Source organism: Rhinoderma darwinii, chromosome 4 (genome assembly GCF_050947455.1).
Source record: "Rhinoderma darwinii isolate aRhiDar2 chromosome 4, aRhiDar2.hap1, whole genome shotgun sequence".
In the NCBI taxonomy this organism is placed as follows: domain Eukaryota; kingdom Metazoa; phylum Chordata; class Amphibia; order Anura; family Rhinodermatidae; genus Rhinoderma; species Rhinoderma darwinii.
Window position 1 is genome coordinate 146,131,467 of NC_134690.1, and position 20,973 is coordinate 146,152,439.

At 46.0% G+C, this 20,973-nt stretch overlaps 1 protein-coding gene across 1 annotated transcript in view; it reads right to left on the reverse strand.

Moving 5' to 3' along the window:
* KCNMB3 (potassium calcium-activated channel subfamily M regulatory beta subunit 3) overlaps positions 1-20,973 on the reverse strand; it is a 69,836-nt gene that overhangs the window by 9,130 nt on the left and 39,733 nt on the right. Inside the window, exon 2 of the mRNA XM_075864048.1 lies at positions 5,350-5,548. Coding sequence (XP_075720163.1) covers positions 5,350-5,548 — 199 coding nt within the window. The remainder of the gene's footprint in view (positions 1-5,349; positions 5,549-20,973) is intronic.

Consider the following 20,973-nt stretch of genomic DNA (forward strand, 5'->3'; position numbering starts at 1 on the left):
GCCCTGAAGGCCAGCATCCCGGAGTCGCCTCTTCACTGTAGACGTTGACACGGGCGTTTTGCGGGTACTGTTTAATGAAGCTGCCAGTTGAGGACCTGTGAGGCGTCTATTTCACAAACTAGAGACTCTAATGTACTTGTCTTGTTGCTCAGTTGTGCAGCGGGGCCTCCCACTTCTCTTTCTACTCTGGTTAGAGCCTGTTTGTGCTTTCCTCTGAAGGGAGTAGTACAATCCGTTGTAGGAAATCTTCAGTTTCTTGGCAATTTCTCGCATGGAATAGCCTTAATTTCTAAGAACAAGAATAGACTGTCGAGTTTCACATGAAAGCTCTCTTTTTCTAGCCATTTTGAGAGTTTAATCGACCCCACAAATGTAATGCTCCAGATTCTCAACTAGCTCAAAGGAAAGTCAGTTTTATAGCTCCTCTAAACAGCAAAACTGTTTACAGCGGTGCTAACATAATTGCACAAGGGTTTTCAAGTGTTTTCTAATCATCCATCAGCCTTCTAACACAGTTAGCAAACACAATGTACCATTAGAACACTGGAGTGATGGTTGCTGGAAATGGGCCTCTATACACCTATATAGATATTGCATTAAAAACCAGACGTTTGCAGCTAGAATAGTCATTTAGCACATTAACAATGTATAGCGTGTATTTCTGATTAATTGAATGTTATCTTCATTGAAAAAAACTGTGCTTTTCTTTCAAAAATAAGGACATTTCTAAGTGACCCTAAACTTTTGAACGGTAGTGTGTGTGTGTGTGTGTATATATATATATATATATATATATATGTATATATATATATATATATATATATATATATATATATATATGTATATATATATATATATATATATATGTATATATATATATATATATATATATATATATATATATATATATACAGTGAAGGAAATAAGTATTTGATCCCTTGCTGATTTTGTAAGTTTGCCCACTGTCAAAGACATGAACAGTCTAGAATTTTTAGGCTAGGTTAATTTTACCAGTGAGAGACAGATTATATTAAAAAAAAATAAGAAAATCACATTGTCAAAATTATATATATTTATTTGTATTGTGCACAGAGAAAAAAGTATTTGATCCCCTACCAACCATTAAGAGTTCAGCCTCCTCCAGACCAGTTACACGCTCCAAATCAACTGCATTACATGGTCATCTGTATAAAAGACTCCTGTCCACAGACTCAATTAATCAGTCTGACTCTAAGGGGGGATTCACACGAGCGTGTATTCGGTCCGTGCGGGCCCCGTGGTTTTCACGCGCCACGCATCGACCAATACAAGTCTATGGGGCAGTACAGACAGTCCGTGCTTTTTGTGCAGCGTTTGTTCGCTGCGTACAAAACGCGACTGGTTCAATAACTCTGCGTATTTCGCGCATCACGCACCCATTGAAGTCAATGGGTGCGTGAAAACCACGCAGGTTGCACGGAAGCACTTCCGTGCGAACCGACTGAAACAGCGCACCAGCTGTCAAAAGGATGAATGTAAACAGAAAAGCACCACGTGCTTTTCTGTTTCCGAACATCCAAACGGAGTGTCTTTGAGATGAGCGAACCTGGACAACCGAACCGAACTTCGCCGGGTTCGGCCGAACTCGTTTTGGCCGAACCCGGCAAAAAAATGTCCGGTACGCGACGTCAGGACATAGTCACTGTCCAGGGTGCTGAAAGAGTTAAACTGTTTCAGCACCATGGACAGTGACTACCGATCCCAATAAACATGAACCTGTAAAAAAAAACGAAGTTCTGACTTACCGATAACTCCCGGCTTCTTCCTCCAGTCTGACCTCCCGGGATGACAATTCAGTCCAAGTGACAGCTGCAGCATATCACAGGCCAAGCACAGGCTGCAGCGGTCACATGGACTACCGCGTCATCCAGGGAGGTGGGGCCCGATGTCAAGAGAGGCGCGTCACCAAGGACGCGTCACCAAGGCAACGGCCGGGAAGTTCTCGGTAAGTACGAACTATTTCTTTTTTTTTAACAGGTTGCTGTATATTGTGTTCGGCATTCACTGTCGAGGGTGCTGAAAGAGTTACTGCCGATCAGTTAGCTCTTTCAGCACCTTGGACAGTGACGGGCGTCGACAAGCCTCATCTCTATGATGGCGGCTGCGCGAAAATCACGCAGCCGCGCATCATACACGGATGACACACGCAGCTGTCAAATGGTTTTTGCGCGCGCAAAATGCTGCGTTGTTTGCGCACGCAAAAACGCAACGTCTGTCTGTATCTGCCCTAACCTCTACAACATGGGCAAGACCAAAGAGCTTTCTAAGGATGTCAGGGACAAGATCATAGACCTGCACAAGGCTGGAATGGGCTACAAAACCATAAGTAAGACGCTGGGTGAGAAGGAGACAACTGTTGGTGCAATAGTAAGAAAATGGAAGACATACAAAATGACTGTCAATCGACATTGATCTGGGGCTCCATGCAAAATCTCACCTTGTGGGGTATCCTTGATCCTGAGGAAGGTGAGAGCTCAGCCGAAAACTACACGGGGGGAACTTGTTAATGATCTCAAGGCAGCTGGGACCACAGTCACCAAGAAAACCATTGGTAACACATTACGCCGTAATGGATTAAAATCCTGCAGTGCCCGCAAGGTCCCTCTGCTCGAGAAGGCACATGTACAGGCCCGTCTGAAGTTTGCAAATGAACATCTGGATGATTCTGAGAGTGATTGGGAGAAGGTGCTGTGGTCAGATGAGACTAAAATTGAGCTCTTTGGCATTAACTCTACTCGCCGTGTTTGGTGGAAGAGAAATGCTGCCTATGACCCAAAGAACACCGTCCCCACTGTCAAGCATGGAGGTGGAAACATTATGTTTTGGGGGTGTTTCTCTGCTAAGGGCACAGGACTACTTCACCGCATCAATGGGAGAATTGATGGAGCCATGTACCGTCAAATCCTGAGTGACAACCTCCCTCCACCAGGACATTAAAAATTGCTCGTGGCTGGGTCTCTTCCAGCACGACAATGACCCGAAACATATAGCCAAGGCAACAAAGGAGTGGCTCAAAAAGAAGCACATTAAGGTCATGGAGTGGCCTAGCCAGTCTCCAGACCTTAATCCCATCGAAAACTTATGGAGGGAGCTGAAGATCCGAGTTGCCAAGCGACAGCCTCGAAATCTTAATGATTTACAGATGATCTGCAAAGAGGAGTGGGCCAAAATTCCATCTAACATGTGTGCAAACCTCATTATCAACTACAAAAAACATCTGACTGCTGTGCTTGCCAACAAGGGTTTTGCCACCAAGTATTAAGTCTTGTTTGTCAAAGGGATCAAATACTTATTTCTCTATGCACAATGCAAATAAATATATATAATTTTGACAATGTGATTTTCTTTTTTTTTTAAATATAATCTATCTCTCACTGGTAAAATTAACCTAGCCTAAAAATTCTAGACTGTTCACGTCTTTGACAGTGGGCAAACTTACAAAATCAGCAAGGGATCAAATACTTATTTCCTTCACTGTATATATATATATATATATATATATATATATATATATATATATATATATATATATATATATATATATATATTTCCTGTTGTTAGGGCATACTTGGGTATGTCCTAACAACTCCCTGTGTACTATCAGCACACAGGCTAATGTACTGGCATATAGATATATACCAGTACATTAAAGTTTAAAAATAAAGTAAAAACATAAAATAATATTACATTTTAAAAAAAATACACATACACCTTTTTACAATAAACATTAAAATAAGTCTCAATACATAAAATATACACATATTCGGTATTGGCGTGGCCTTAATAACCTTCACAACAATTTTTTTACGTCATTTATGATGTGTACGCTGTATAAAAATAAAATAAAAACTAATTTCTATCACTTATTAATGTGAGGCGCGTGGTGTGATGAATTTAACCTCCGTGTGCGTCACATTAATAGTAATTAACCCCATCATGTACATTAGGGTAAGGCCACACGGTGCGTCGTTGACGCGGTTTTGTTGCGTTTGAAAACTGCATGCGGTCAACTGCATGAGTTTATTTGTCTCTGTAAGGCCGGATTCACACGAGCTGCTCGCGCGTTTTGCGCGCGCAAAAGGTACTTAACAGCTCCGTGTGTGAGCCCCGTATGATGCGCGGCTGCGTGATTTTCGCGCAGCCGCCATCATTATGACACTCCGTTTGGATGTTTGTAAACAGAAAAGCACCTGGTGCTTTTCTGTTTACATTCATAGTTTTACAGCTGTTGCGCGAATTACGCGCGTCCCACGGAAGTGCTTCCATGTTGTGCGCGTGATTTTCACGCACCCATTGACTTCAATGGGTGCGTGATGCGCGAAATACGCACAAAGAACGGACATGTCGTGAGTTTTACGCAGCGGACTCACGCTGCGCAAAAATCACCGACAGTCTGCACTGCCCCATAGACTAATATAGGTTCCGTGTGATGCGCGTGAAAATCACACGCGTTTCACGGACCTATATCCCGTTCATCTGAATAAGCCCTCATGCTGCAGTTCTGTTGCATTTTTAAAGGAAATAATTGATGGACATAGTTATCACCCGTGTTGAAGTTTGTTAGGTGCTTCTTGTATATAGTTCATTACAAGGCATTGCAGAACTGTAAGGATATGTTCACAAGCAGTAGTTTCAGACGTAATTCGGGCATTTTACGCCTCGAATTACGCCTGAAAAAACGCCCCTAATGCGCCTACAAAAAACTGCCCATTGCTTTCAATGGGAATTACGATGTTCTGTTCCCGCGAGCCTTTATTTTACGCGTCGCTGTCAAAATACGGCGTGTAAAATGACCGCTCGACAAAAGAAGTGCAGGACACTTCTTGGGACGTTTTTGGAGGCGTTTTTCATTGATTCCATTGAAAAACAGCTCCAAAAACGGCCGTAAAAACGCCAGGATAATCGCGAGTGGCTCAAAAAATGTCTGAAAATCAGGAGCTGTTTTCCTTTGAAAACAGCTCCGTATTTTCAGACGTTTTTAAGTTTGTGTGTGAACATATCCTTGGGGACGTTTTTTTTAAAAAGCCCGCGAAAAAGAAGTGCAGGTCACTTCTTTGGACGTTTTTGTATCTGTTTTTCATAGACTATTGAAAACAGCTCCAAAAACAGCCATGAAAAACGCTGCGAAAATCGCGAGTGGCTTAAAAAACGCTTGAAAATCAGGAGCTGTTTTCCCTTGGAAACAGCTCCGTATTTTCAGATGTTTTTGAATTTGTGTGTGAACATACCCTAACAGCTAAAAGCCAAGCTTTCAGCTCACATGAGCAGCCTCCTGTTTTCATAAATTGAATACATTTGCATTTTGCTCACCTGAGCATGAATGGTTTTAAAATTGCGATCCCAAGTAAAAAGAACATGAGGACAGAGAGCCCCATCATAGTGAACCCCAACAGCATCGCCCTGTCTTCTCCAGCATTGGATACCTGTTTCTTCACTTTATCTGCTGCTCTCACCCCATCGCTGCTGCTGCTCTCTTTTCTTTTTGCCTTGTCAGGTATCGGAGAAAAGGCTTCCCTTAAAACAGAGAGATTCCCGTTATTATGTGAACATCTTTTTTTTTTTGTGTTAAATATATTTGTATTTTTTTAAAACATAGCCCCCTTTATACCAGGTTTGTGTCTGTTGTTTCAAACTGCATGAAAAAATGCATGGCACAATGTCAGCATTTTTTAAATGTAACATAAGTTTTTGGTGGCGTTTATGAAGTGTCATTTTGTGCATGAATTTTTCCTGGCATTTTTAAAGACCTATGAGAAGCCTCTGCGAAAACGGCAGAAAAAAATCATACCTAGAGCATGTAGTGTTTTGCAAAAATACAACTGACCCTGAGAATGTAACAAAAATGCCACAAACCAAAATGCTATGTATGAAGGCTTTGTAATATTTTACTGTAGATTTTAATGTAACATCTGGCCGCAGGGTTCTCTTTGGGAACAAAATAGCAAAACAATCAGTTAGGCTTCGTTCACATGTGCGCTACGGCTCCGTTCCAACATTCCGTCTGAGCTTTCTGTCGGAACGGAGTCCTAACAGACACAAACGACAACCATAGGTTTCCGTTTCCATCACCATTGATTTCAATGGTGGCGGATCCGGTGCCAATGGTTTCCGTTCGTCTCCGTTGTGCAGGGGTTCCGTTGTTTTGACGGAATGATTAGCGCAGTTGACTACGGTATTGATTCCATCAAAACGACGGAACCCTTGCATAACTGAGACAAACGAAAACCATTGGCACCGGATCTGTCACCATTGAAATCAATGGTAAGGGTATGTTCACACGGCAGCGTCCGTAACGGCTGAAATTACAGGGCTGTTTTCAGGAGAAAACAGCCCCGTCATTTCAGCCGTAACGGCATGTGCAGGCGCTTGAACGAAGCGTCCCTTACGGACGTAACTGGAGCTGGTTTTCCATGGAGTCCATGGAAAACGGCTCCATTTACGTCTGAAGAAGTGACAGGCACTTCTTTGACGCAGGCGTCCTTTTTACGCCCCGCCTTTTGACAGCGGGGCGTAAAAAAAATGACCGTGTGCACAGAACATCGTAAGACCCATTCTAATGAATGGGCAGATGTTTGCCAACGCTATCGAGGCGCATTTTCGGACGTAAATCGAGGCTTAAAACGCCAGAATTACGTCCGTAAATAAGCTGTGTGAAAATACCGTTATGGAAACGGAAAACTAAGGTTTCCGTTTGTGTCTGTCAGAACGGAGCCCTAGCGCAGATGTGAACGAAGCCTTAAAAACATAAGTAAACCCTGTGTGTAAATTCAGCTTTAGGGTATGTTCAAACGTGGCAGCTTTATTGTAGAAATATCTGCGACTGTCCCATTCCTCTGAATTGGGTTTGCAGAAATACATGCACATGCTGCAGAAACAATCCCATTTAGATGTGCTACATGTGAACACTCCCTTAACGCCAGGATCACACACACAGTTTTTGTGGCAGTTTTTTGGCTCAGTTTCGTGAGCCAAACACGGGAGTGGACACAAAAGAAAAGAGATGCATCAGTCTTATCTTTATACCTTTCCTTCCTTTTGGATAGATTTCTGTCTGTGGCTCAAAAAAATGGAGCCAAAAACTGCCACAAAAACTGCATCAAAAGTGTGTGCTTGAACCCGGCCTAAAGGGGTTATCCGTTTGGTTTTTTTAATTGATGGCCTATCCCTAAGATAGGCCATCAATATTAGATCAGTGGGGGTCCAACTCATACAAATAAGTAGGCAAACCATGTAAACAATGAGGAGGCTCCTGCGCTCGTACGAGCGCCATGGCCTCTTCACACAGCTGATCGGCACGGGGTACTGCAATTTGGACCCCCACCGATCTAATATTGATGGCCTATCCTTAGGGTATGTTCACACGTGCACGTCCGTTACGGCTGAAATTATGGAGCTGTTTTCAGGCGAAAACAGCTCCTGAATTTCAGACGTAATGGCAAGTGCAGGCGTTTTTCGCGTTTTTGGAGCTGTTTTTCTATGGAGTCAATGAAAAACGGCTCCAATTACGTCCCAAGAAGTGACATGCACGTCTTTGAGGTGGGTGTCTTTTTACGTGCCGTCTTTTGACAGCGGCGCGTAAAAAAAAAAGCCAGTCTGCACAGAACATCGTAAGACCCATTAAATTTAATGGGCGGATGTTTGCAGACGGTTTGGAGCCGTTTTTTCGGCCATAATTCGAGGCGTAAAACGCCTGAATTACGTCCGTAAATTGGGCGTGTGAACATACCCGAAGGCTGCATTCACATGACCATGTTACGTCCGTAATGGACGGACGTATTTCGGCCGCAAGTCCCGGACCGAACACACTGCAGGGAGCCGGGCTCCTAGCATCATAGTTATGTACGACGCTAGGAGTCCCTGCCTCTCCGTGGAACTACTGTCCCGTACTGAAAACATGATTACAGTACGGGACAGTTGTCCTGCGGCGAGGCAGGGACTCCTAGCATCATAGTTATGTACGACGCTAGGAGTCCCTGCCTCTCCGTGGAATTCCGGTCCCGTACTGAAAAAAATGACCGTCTGCACAGTACATAGTAAAACCCATTCAAATGAATGGGCAGATGTTTGCCGACGCTTTCAAGCAGTATTTTCGGCCATAATTCCAGGCGTAAAACGCCTGAATTACGTCCGTAAATAGTGCGTGTGAACATACCCTTAGAATAGGCGATTCCATTTTAAAAAACCTGAATAACCCCTTTAACATCGAAACACTATACACCTGAATAATTTACTCCCGTTGATGACAAGACCCAGTCGAGCAACATGCTATTTAGTACATGCAAATTTCAAGAAGATCTGTTATCTCTCCTGTTAGCTCTCTGGATTTGTCTCTTTTAGTAAATACCTGTATTCCCCATAAAATGACAATTCTGGAGAATCTTTTCTTAGAGCTCTGTATTGTGCTGGTCTACCTGGAAATGTTTCAATAATTTGACAGTGTGTCACCATTTCCCTTGTCAATAGGGTGTGCCACTACACAGTATGAGGCCTCATTTACACGAGCGTGTGCGTTTTGCGCGCGCAAAAAACGCCGCGTGTTGCGCGCGTTGGCATTGCGTTTTGGCTGCGTATACACAGCGTTGGTGCGTTTTAAACGCGCGCACGACTAGCGTTTTCAACGCGCGTCAAAAACGCAGAGGAGATTCATGGCAAGCCAGCCTACAAATAGGCCAGCTGGCCCAACCCCTGCTTGCTGGGAGAAGCAGGTTTAGCACCATAATCTCCGCCTCTGCCGAGCTCGTCGATGTGTGGAATGTGCCTTTGGGATTTTGTCGCGCAGGTGGCGTGTCTTTGGGACGGCAATGCAATTGTCCATGCAGAATGTGACACGTGTTATCGAATTGTGTGTCGGTCTGCATAACTTCTGCTGCATTAATGATGCTACCTTTGATGCAGCAAATATCCTTACACATGCAGGCAGCAGCCTCAGTGTCCCGGTTATTCCTCTCGGCCGATCTCTCTCATCCTGGCTTCGCGTGAGGGATACTTTGGCGGCATATTTTGAGTGTCGATCTGGAGCGGCACCGTGTGTGCGTGATGACCTTTGAAGGGTTCTCTGTTGTTTGTCGGCTTCCCTACATACGTCACATGTGGCCTGGGGTTTTTCTGTTTTTCGTGGTTGTTCTTGGGTTAGGGACTTGCAAAACAAGAGGAGTCTTGACGCGGACTGCGACCTTAGATCTGTGGGGGTTTGAGCAGGACTTTCGAAAGTTTGCAACCTTCTTTCTGGAGATAGGATGTTGTGTGGGCTAAAGTTTGGAAAGTCCAATTGCTAGTGTACATAGTTTGTCTCGGGGCCCATGACAGCACCTAAACGTCCGCACCTCTTGCAAACCATATCAAACCCCGAGTGATTAAATAAAACCTCATATCACGTGTGTATGCATTGGACCCAAATCCCAGAGTTGTGCGAGGGTATAGGCCAAGGAAATGTGGCCCAAACATTGTGTTGAGGGGTATCAATGAAAAACAACACGAAATATAACCATTCAACATTCAAGTTTTTAATACAGGGTTTTGCAAAAGCCCAAAAATTTAGCATCAAACAAAAAACACCAACATGGTGTATAATATAGATCCAACAAAAAAGAGGACGGCAAGTTGGCATCCCTGCACCAAAAAATACTGTGGCGTCACAAATTCTGGCCTCCAACACACTTAAAGGTGTTGGTACTGGTGGCCCGGGGACGAATAGGCCTGCATTTCAGCACCACTATGCTGGACCTGAAGCTGTGTAGGTTGTTCCTCGGCAGCATAGTGGTGCTGATGTTGCCCGGGGTATGTTGGGCCAGGGAAGTGGGGAGCCATAGGGCGCATATACGGATGTGGGCGTTGCATCTGGGGGCCTGGGTGGAATGGGCCCGGCACCTGGGGCGTGGTGGCCGGCATGGCTGAACTGCGCCACTGTTCAATGGCCGTGAAGCACACGTTCGGATTGTGGGGCGGTCTGGAAGCGTCGATCAGACGGCCCATACGGTCCATGGGGACCAGCCGGAGGAGGGGAACGATGCTTCGGCCAAAGGCGTCGTTCCCGTCTTCATCAGCGGCTCGCCTTAGATACTCCAGGACCCGGGCATCTATTGCCCCGCTGCGGAGGCCTGTTGAGCACGGGTCCGGCGAGTGCGGGCACGCATGGGGCGCTCCTCTGCCGGAGAGGCGACGGCCCGTGCAGACTGGCCAGGGGCGGGCTCCAGGGGTGTCGGCTCTGGGCTAGGGGGCAGGACAGGGGCAGCAGGAGGTTCCGGCCGAGACTCGCCCACGTCTGTCTCCTCTGCGGTATCCTCCAAATTGTCGGTGGTTCTAGAATGAGAAAATTACTTTAGAACAGAATATATAACAATGCCTACAACAACACGATGGCAAACAGGACATGGGCGAACACACATTAGACACATGCAATGGCAGAAACTCTTACGTGCGCATCTCCATGATGTCCTTCAAGAACATCAGCTGTTGGGTATACATATAGGGTCGCTTGCGAGATGCGCCATCCCCGCTGCGTCCCCTTTCACCCATTTCACGCCGGAATTGGTCACGGCAGCTCCGCCACCGTGTTTTGATCTTTTGGACTGTTGGAGTTAAAAAACAGATATCACGCCATCAGAACTATGACCTCTCACTTAAATGAGGGGCCCCGCACTGCCAATTACGTGGTACACGGTGATGCGCCTGCTCCACAAAAGTTTCTCGTGAAAATGTGCAGAAGACACATACAGGGCCCCAGTTCTTCAAAAGGGATGACATGCATTGCCAGAAAATGCCTGGTACTCACCCAACCGACTGCGGTCACGGGTTCGGCCACTCTCCCACTCCTGGCTGAACAGCTCCTTTGCGACCACCTCCCAAGCGTCCTCCTTGGCCGTTCGGTTGTGGTACGCCTCCGAGCGAGTGTCCCAAATTTCTGGATGTCCCTGGACCAGGACGAGGAGGCGCTCCACGTCCATCCCACGTGGCATGGCAGCAGATGTTCACAGTGGAAGACCCCTTCACAGTCTCCAGTCACTAGCCCTGCCCACTCGCAGTGGAAACGCAAGCACTTCCTGGTTTTTGTTTGCTTTGTCCAGCTTTATAGACTGTTCTTCATGGACATAACAAGTGATGCGTGATTTTCGCGCATGCCTTGCAGGAGCGTCCGTGTGTCATGCGTTGTTTTCACGCACCAATTGACTTCAGTGGGTGCGTGATGCGCGAAAAACGCACGATTATAGAACATGTCGTGAGTTTTACGCAACGCACGCGCACTGCGCAAAAATCACGCATCGTCTACACTGCCCCATAGAGTAATATAGGTGCGTACGACACGCGTGAAAAGCACGCGCATTGCACGCACGTATATTACGCTTTAGACGTTTTAAAAAGAGCACGCGTTTTTCGCGGCGTCTTTTACGGGTGTAATTGGAGCTGGTTTTCATTGGAGTCAATGAAAAACGGCTCCAATTACGTCCCAAGAAGTGACATGCACTTCTTTGAGGTGGGTGTCTTTTTACGTGCCGTCTTTTGACAGCGGCGCGTAAAAAAAAAAGCCAGTCTGCACAGAACATCGTAAGACCCATTAAATATAATGGGCAGATGTTTGCAGACGGTTTGGAGCCGTTTTTTCGGCCATAATTCGAGGCGTAAAACGCCTGAATTACGTCCGTAAATTGGGCGTGTGAACATACCCGAAGGCTGCATTCACATGACCATGTTACGTCCGTAATGGACGGACGTATTTCGGCCGCAAGTCCCGGACCGAACACACTGCAGGGAGCCGGGCTCCTAGCATCATAGTTATGTACGACGCTAGGAGTCCCTGCCTCTCCGTGGAACTACTGTCCCGTACTGAAAACATGATTACAGTACGGGACAGTTGTCCTGCGGCGAGGCAGGGACTCCTAGCATCATAGTTATGTACGACGCTAGGAGTCCCTGCCTCTCCGTGGAACTACTGTCCCGTACTGAAAACATGATTACAGTACGGGACAGTTGTCCTGCAGCGAGGCAGACACTCCTAGCGTCGTACATAAATATTATGCTAGGAGCCCGGCTCCCTGCAGTGTGTTCGGTCCGGGACTTGCGGCCGAAATACGTCCGTCCACTACGGACATAATGTGCTCGTGTGAACCCAGCCTTGGGGTATGTGCACACGAGAACTTGCTTTTACGTCTGAAAAGACAGACTGTTTTCAGGAGAAAACAGCTCCGTCGTTTCAGACGTAAAAGCTCCTCCTCGCATTATGCGAGGCGTCTTTGACGCCCGTAATCTTGAGCTGCTCTTCATTGACTTCAATGAAGAACGGCTCAAATTACATTGCAAAAAAGTGTCCTGCACTTCTTTGCCAAGGCAGTCAATTTACACGTCGTCGTTTGACAGCTGTCAAACGACGACGCGTAAATAACAGGTCGTCTGCACAGTACGTCGGCAAACCCATTCAGATGAATGAGCAGATGTTTGCAGACGTATTATAGCCCTATTTTCAGACGTAAAACGAGGCATAATACGCCTCATTTACGTCTGAAAATAGGTCATGTGAACCCAGCCTAAGGGTATGTTCACACGGCAGCGTCCGTAACGGCTGAAATGACGGGGCTGTTTTCAGGAGAAAACAGCCCCGTCATTTCAGCCGTAACGGCATGTGCAGGCGCTTGAACGCCGCGTCCATTACGGACGTAACTGGAGCTGGTTTTCCATGGAGTCCATGGAAAACGGCTCCATTTACGTCTGAAGAAGTGACATGACACTTCTTTGGCGCGGGTGTCTATTTACGCGCCGTCTTTTGACAGCGACGCGTAAATATACGCCTCGTGTGAACAGACAAACGTCAGCCCATTGCTTTCACTCGGCAGATGTTTGTCAACGCTTTCAAGCCGTAATTTCGGACGTAATTCGGGGGTTAAAACGCCCGAATTACGTCCGGAGCTGATTTCAGAGAAAACAGCCTCTGATTTTAAGGGTATGTTCACACGACAGCGTCCTTAACGCCCGAAATTACGGGGCTGTTTTCAGGAGAGAACAGCCCCGTCATTTCAGCCGTAACGGCATGTGCAGGCGCTTCAACGCCGCGTCCATTACGGACGTAATTGGCGCTGCTTTACATTGGAGTCAATGAATAACGGCTCCAATTACGCCCCAAGAAGTAACAGGTCACTTCTTTGACGCGGGCGTCTATTTACGCGCCGTCTTTTGACAGCGGCATGTAAATATACGCCTCGTGTGAACAGACCAACGTCAGCCCATTGCTTTCAATGGGCAGATGTTTGTCAACGCTATCGAGGCGCATTTTCGGAGGTAATTCGAGGCGTAAAACGCCCGAATTACGTCCGTAAATAAGCTGTGTGAACATACCCTTACGTCTGAAAAGAGGTCGTGTGCACATACATGCAGGGTATGTTCACACGGCGGCGTCCATTACGGCTGAAATTACGGAGCTGTTTTCAGGAGAAAACAGCTCCGTAATTTCAGACGTAAAGGCAAGTGCAGGCGTTTTTCGCAGCGTCCATTACGGATGTTATTGGGGCTGTTTTTCTATGGAGTCAATGGAAAACGGCTCCAATTACGTCCCAAGTAGTGACAGGCACTTCTTTGACGCGGGCGTCTTTTTTACGTGCCGTCTTTTGACAGCGGTGCGTAAAAAAAATGACCGTCGGCACAGAACATCGTAAAGCCCATTCAAATGAATGGGCAGATGTTTGCCGGCGCATTGGAGCCGTATTTTCGGACGTAATTCGAGGTTAATTCGAGGTTATTACGAATTTACGTTTTCAGACGTAAACGAGGCGTTTTATGCCTCGATTCACGTTTGAAAATATGGCTCCAATACGTCGGCAAACATCTGCCCATTCATTTGAATGGGTTTGCCGACGTTCTGTGCCGACGACCTGTAATTTACGCGTCGCTGTCAAACGACGACGCGTAAAAAAGACGGCTTGTCAAAAGAAGTGCAGGACACTTCTTGAGACGTAATTTGAGCCGTTTTTCATTGATTCCAATGAAGAACAGCTCTAAATTACGGCCGTAATTGACGCCTCACAAAACGCAAGTACATGCAATTACGTCTGAAATTACAGAGCTGTTTTCTCCTAAGGGTATGTGCACACGAGGGCATTACGTCCGTAATTGACGGACGTATTTCGGCCGCAAGTACTGGACCAAACACAGTGCAGGGAGCCGGGCTCCTAGCATCATAGTTATGTACGATGCTAGGAGTCCCTGCCTCGCTGCGGGACAACTGTCCTGTACTGAAAACATGATTACAGTACGGGACAGTTGTCCTGCAGCGAGGCAGGGACTCCTAGCATCGTACATAACTATGATGCTAGGAGCCCGGCTCCCTGCACTGTGTTCGGTCCAGTACTTGCGGCCGAAGTACGTCCGTCAATTACGGACGTAATGCCCTCGTGTGCACATACCATTAGGGTATGTGCACACGTAGTGACCAAAAACGTCTGAAAATACGGAGCTGTTTTCAAGGGAAAACAGCCCCTGATTTTCAGACGTTTTTTGAGCAACTCGCGTTTTTCGCGGCGTTTTTCGCGGCGTTTTTTACGTCCGTTTTTGGAGCTGTTTTTATTGGAGTCTATGAGAAAACGGCTCCAAAAACGTCCAAAGAAGTGTCCTGCACTTCTTTTGACGAGGCTGTATTTTTATGCGTCGTCGTTTGACAGCTGTCAAACGACGACGCGTAAATGACAGGTCGTCGGCACAGTACGTCGGCAAACCCATTCAAATGAATGGGCAGATGTTTGCTGACGTATTGGAGCCGTATTTTCAGGCGTAAATCGAGGCATAATACGCATCGTTTACGCCTGAAAATAGGTTGTGTGAACCCAGCCTTAGGCCTCATTTACACGAGCGTAATATACGCGCGTGCGACGCGCGTGCTTTTCACGCGTGTCGTACGCACCTATATTAGTCTATGGGGCAGTGTAGACGATGCGTGAATTTTGCGCAGCGCGAGTGCGTTGCGTAAAACTCACGACATGTTCTATAATCGTGCGTTTTTCGCGCATCACGCACCCATTGAAGTCAATGGGTGCGTGAAAACCACGCATGCCGCACGGAAGCACTTCCGTGCGAACTGCGTGATTCGCGCAAGAGCTGTCAAAAGGATGAATGTAAACATAAAAGCACCACGTGCTTTTCTGTTTACAAACATCCAAACGGAGTGTCAAATTAGAGATGAGCGCACCGAACTTCACCGGGTTCGGCCGAACTCGTTTTGATCGAACCCGGCAAAAAATGTTCGGGTACGCGACGGCAGGAGACAGTCACTGTCCACGGTGCTGAAAGAGTTAAACTGGTTCAGCACCATGGACAGTGACTTCCGATCACAATATACATATACGTGTAAAAAAAACAAGAGGTTCTGACTTACCGATAACTCCCGGCTTCTTCCTCCAGTCCGACCTCCCGGGATGACAATTCAGTCCAAGTGACAGCTGCAGCCAATCACAGGCCAAGCACAGGCTGCAGCCAATCACAGGCTGCAGCGGTCTCATGGACTGCCGCGTCATCCTGGGAGGTGGGGCCGGATGACAAGAGAGGGACGCGTCACCAAGGCAACGGCCGGGAGACCGGACTGGAGGAAGCAGGAAGTTCATGGTAAGTATAAACGTCTTTTTTTGATTCACAGGTTGGTGTATATTGTGATCGGAACTCACTGTCGAGGGTGCTGAAAGAGTTACTGCCGATCAGTTAGCTCTTTCAGCACCTTGGACAGTGACGTGCATCGACTAGCCTCATCTCTATGATGGCGGCTGCGCGAAAATCACGCAGCCGCGCATCATACACGGATGACACACGGAGCTGTCAAGTGCCTTTTGCGCGCGCAAAACGCAGCGTTTTTTGCGCGCGCAAAACGCACACGCTCGTGTAAATCAGGCCTAAGGCTGGGTTCACACGACCTATTTTCAGGTGTAAACGAGGCTTATTATGCCTCATTTTACGCCTGAAAATAGGGCTACAATACGTTGGCAAACATCTGCCCATTCATTTGAATGGGTTTGCCGACGTACTGTGCCGACGACCTGTCATTTACGCGTCGTCGTTTGACAGCTGTCAAACGACGACGCGTAAATTGACTGCCTCGGCAAAGAAGTGCAGGGCATAACAGAGAAAAAGCACAACACAGAGTTCTTTAAAAAATATGCTCCAGAATTGTCATTTCGTGGGAAAAAATAGTATTTTCTACAACAGATATGTCCGGAAGTCCTCTTTATTGTCTATAAATTTTTTAGCACATTATTTAAATAAGTTTTGTGTTATTTTTGTGTTTTCACATTTTTACTATTGTCATTTCTAATAGCAAAGAATTGCACTTAAATAGTATTTAAAGAGGCTCTGTCACCACATTATAAGTGGCCTATCTTGTACATAATGTGATTGGCGCTGTAATGTAGATTACAGCAGTGTTTTTTTATTTAGAAAAACGATCATTTTTGACAGAGTTATGACCTATTTTAGCTTTATGCTAATTACTTTCTTAATGGACAACTGGGCGTGTTTTACTTTTTGACCAAGTGGGTGTTGTGTAGAGAAGTGCATGACGCTGACCAATCAGCGTCATGCACTTCTCCCCATTCATTTACACAGCACATAGTAATCTTACTAGATCACTATGTGCAGCCACATACTCACATATTAACGTTACTCAAGTGTCCTGACAGTAAATAGATATCACTACCAGCCAGGACGTGATGTCTATTCAGAATTCTGACACTTCGGTAACGTTTGTGTGAGATTTACAGCAAGGCAAGCGTAATCTCATTTTAAATGACAGTTTACAGCATAATCTCGCAAGATTACGTTTGCCTTGCTGTAAATCTCACACAAACGTTACCGAAGTGTCAGGATTGTAAATAGACATCACGTCCTGGCTGGTAGTGATGTCTATTAATTCTCAGGGTACTTCAGTAACGTTAATGTGTGTGTGTGTGGCTGCACATAGTGATCTAGCTAGATTACTATGTGCTGTGTAAATGAATGGGGAGAAGTGTATGACGCTGATTGGTCAGTGTCATACACTTCTCTCCACAATGCCCACTTGGTCAAAAAGTAAAACACACCTAGTTGTCCATTAAGAAAGTCATTAGCATAAAGCTAATATAGGTCATAACTCCGTCAAAAATGATCGTTTTCATAAATAAAAAACACTGCTGTAATCTACATTACAGCGCCGATCATATTATGTACAAGATAGGCCACTTATAATGTGGTGACAGAGCCTCTTTAAGGCTGCATGCCCTGGCTATGGAGGAATGAGGACGTGTTTCACCTTGGCTCCCTCCACCTGGCTTAATATACTGCCATTTTTCCCAACTCCAGGTACTTACCACCTCCAAGATGGGCAGCAAGTAAAGTCGGGTGGCTACATCATTCATGCCGGCAACACTGGCTCCTGCTCAGTCCATCCAGCGATTTCTCACCAGCACAGCCGCTATACATGCGGCCTTGGCAAAATATGGCCTTCAGCATCTCAGCTCCTATGTCTACTGCAGGGCGCTTGAGTATCTCACAATTACAGGGGGCCTTAGAGCAGGAGGCCCCAAGTGTGCTCCCCGCTGGCTGCTCTAGTGGGATGATGAGGGAGGCTTCCCCAGCAGCTCTACAAACTCTCAATATGGCCGCGGCACCCAAGATGAGGCATGTACTACACATAGCAGCCATCCTAACTGACGCAAATGCCTCAGCTCTCTTTTCAGCTTATAGGGGAATTGGTTAGTCCAGGGCCTCAGGGGATCTCCTACCCACCATCCGCTGGTTGCTCCAGCATGAGTGCAGGAGAGGCCTTTTTTGATAGTATTGCTGACACACAAAATGGCAGCCACGACAGCATCCTCACAAAGAGCAGGAGGAAAGCATATACAACCAGCCCCCATATAGGAATGCTAGACTCTTGTTCCAGTTGGCTCTCCTTAGCATACTGAGAGGGACTTTAAACAGCATACACAGCAGAATGGGGAAAAGGGTGCAGTCCACCAAAACATCAGTGCTCTCTTTAACGCTAGAGTTGGCTCCCATCTGGTTATATTAGATTCCCTTACCTACCAGCTACAAAACTTAATGGATGTGATGGGTGACGCCAAAAATAGTAGGAGTAATAATCTTAAATTTCGAGGGTTGCCCGAGTCGGAGAAACCCCAAGATTTCCCAGCTACTTTGCCACTTCTATTTAGCAATGTTTAGCAGACTGGTCCATTAAACTGGACAGAGCCGTCCGGTCTCTGGGCCCTAAGTCGATACATCCTAACCATCCTCAAAACATCATATGTAGAGTACTGATCTACATGCAGAAGGAAGTTATCACACAGAAATTACGTGAGGGAGCCAGTGTGTCTTTCAGAGGGACAGCCTTGCAAATATTGCCTGACCTCTCCTGCCTCACAGTGCAGAAAAGGCGGGCGTTGAGACGTTTTCGGGATGCCCTACACCTGGGGCTTTCCCTTTCGTCTTCAGGCACGCCATGCAGGGAAAACTGCTGTCCTCTGGTCTCCAGAAGGCCTATGTCGCTCACATCTTTGTTGGTCTCTTAAACCATCACGATGGCAGAATGGCACTCCTTTTTAGCAAGCCATCAGAGCAGTCTTTACCCATGCCCACGGCAGAGTCCACCCCACAGAGTTCGGGAAGAACTGGATGAGATATGTCCTCCATCTGAGATAATGACTTTATCATTCCTGTTTTGCATAATATTTATTTCTCTGTTAGGTCATATGTAGCAACCTGGGGGGCGAGACCACCCCGACCCTCTAATCATCTTTATTACAAAGTGGTAATGGGCAAGCTGGGATTAACCAAAAAATAATCTCAGAAACTGAGAAGAACAAAGACACCAATAAACAAAAGTGACAAAAAGACTCACTCCCACCAGTCGGAGACCCTCTCCCACATCAGTGATGTAGAAAAGAGCTAGACAAAAGGTGGAATCCAAGAAAATTGGACCCAGGGTCCAAACCAAGGCCATAATGTGTGGATAATGGGGAATCAAAAATGTCACAAAGTGTAGTGCAACGCTGCACTTCACATAGGGTGAAAAATGAATGCGGACAGGTATATACCCCAAGTCCCAAGAGGTGAAAGGTAGCCAAGGAAACGTCCATGCAAAAGAGCCAGGAGAAGTATCAAGTCAAATATGACCTAAAGAACAATAGTGTCTATAAAGCATCAATATAACCACGTACATTGTAAAAGAATAAGTGTTTTATTAATAAAAACATAATAACATAGATGCAGGGGCATAACTAGGAAAGACTGGGCCCCATAGCAAACTCTTGACTGGGCCCCCCCAGGTGCCACAAGCAGCCCCCCTGATAGAGAGTGCCCCCTGTAGAATGTGCCATACAGCCCCCTGTAGACAGTGCTATACAGCCCCGCTTATAGAGAGTGTCACACCCCACTTGTAGATAGCGCCCCCCACCTCACCCTTGTAGATAGTGCCATACAGCACCCCCTGTAGATGTCGCCATAAAGCCCCCTTGTATATAGCGCTATATAGCTCCCACTGTATATAGTGCCACACAGCCCCTCTCCCTTGTATATAGTGCCACACAGCCCCCACTTAGTAGATAGTGCTGCACACAGACCCCTGTAGAGTGCACCACACACAGCCCCCTGTAGATAGAGCCACAGCCCTCCCCCTTGTAAATAGTGCCATACAGCTCCCCTAGTTGATAGTGTTACACAGCTCCCCCTTGTGTATAGTGCCACACAGCTCACCCTTGTGTATAGTGTCACACAGCTCCCCTTTGTGTATGGTGCCACACAGCTCCCCCTTGTGTATAGTGCCACACAGCCACCCTCGTGTATAGTGCCACAAGGCAATGGCGCATCCGAGAAAGTTGTATCAGCCAGGGGGATGTCAATCAAGCATGGAAAGTTGGGTTTGGAGGCAGGACTATGTGACTCTTCAGGATAGCGGCACCGCCCCATGACCCTTTGAGTAATGAGTAATTAGCATATAGTGTGCGCCGTTTTAAAAGTGGATTTTAAAGATTTTGCTGCATCTGAAAAAAACATACATTTGGTAATATTGTCAGATCATGTATTACCACATGGTGGCAGTTCAAGGGGTTAAAACTACCAGACAGGTTCCCATGAAATATACAATGAATTGAGAACAATTCCATCTGCCCTACAATTTTGTTATTAGAAATATATTCTATATAATTACATCTCCAGAACCAAGCTCAGTACATAAATACAGCACCAGAACTGAGCTCAGTACATAAGTACATCCCCAGAACCGAGCTCAGTACATATATACAGCACCAGAACTGAGATCAGTACATAAATACAGCACCAGAACTGAGCTCATTACATATATACAGTACCACAACCAAGCTCAGTACATAAATACAGCACTAGATCCAAGCTCTGACATATATACAGCACTAGAACAAAGCTCAGTACATAAATACAGCACTAGAACCAAGCTCATACATATATACAGCCCCAGTACCAAGCTCAGTACATATATACAATACTAGAACCAACCTCAGTACATAAATACAGCACTAGAACCAAGCTCAGTACATGTATACAATACCAGAAGAAAGATCAGTACTTAAAGACAGCATCAGAACCAATATCAGTACATATATACAGTGAAGGAAATAAGTATTTGATCCCTTGCTGATTTTGTAAGTTTGCCCACTGTCAAAGACATGAACAGTCTAGAATTTTTAGACTAGGTTAATTTTACCAGTGAGAGATAGATTATATTTAAAAAAAAACAGAAAATCACATTGTCACAATTATATATATTTATTTGCATTGTGCACAGAGAAATAAGTATTTGATCCCTTTGGCAAACAAGACTTAATACTTGGTGGCAAAACCCTTGTTGGCAAACACAGCAGTCAGACGTTTTTTGTAGTTGATGATGAGGTTGGCACACATGTTAGATGGAATTTTGGCCCACTCCTCTTTGCAGATCATCTGTAAATCATTAAGATTTCG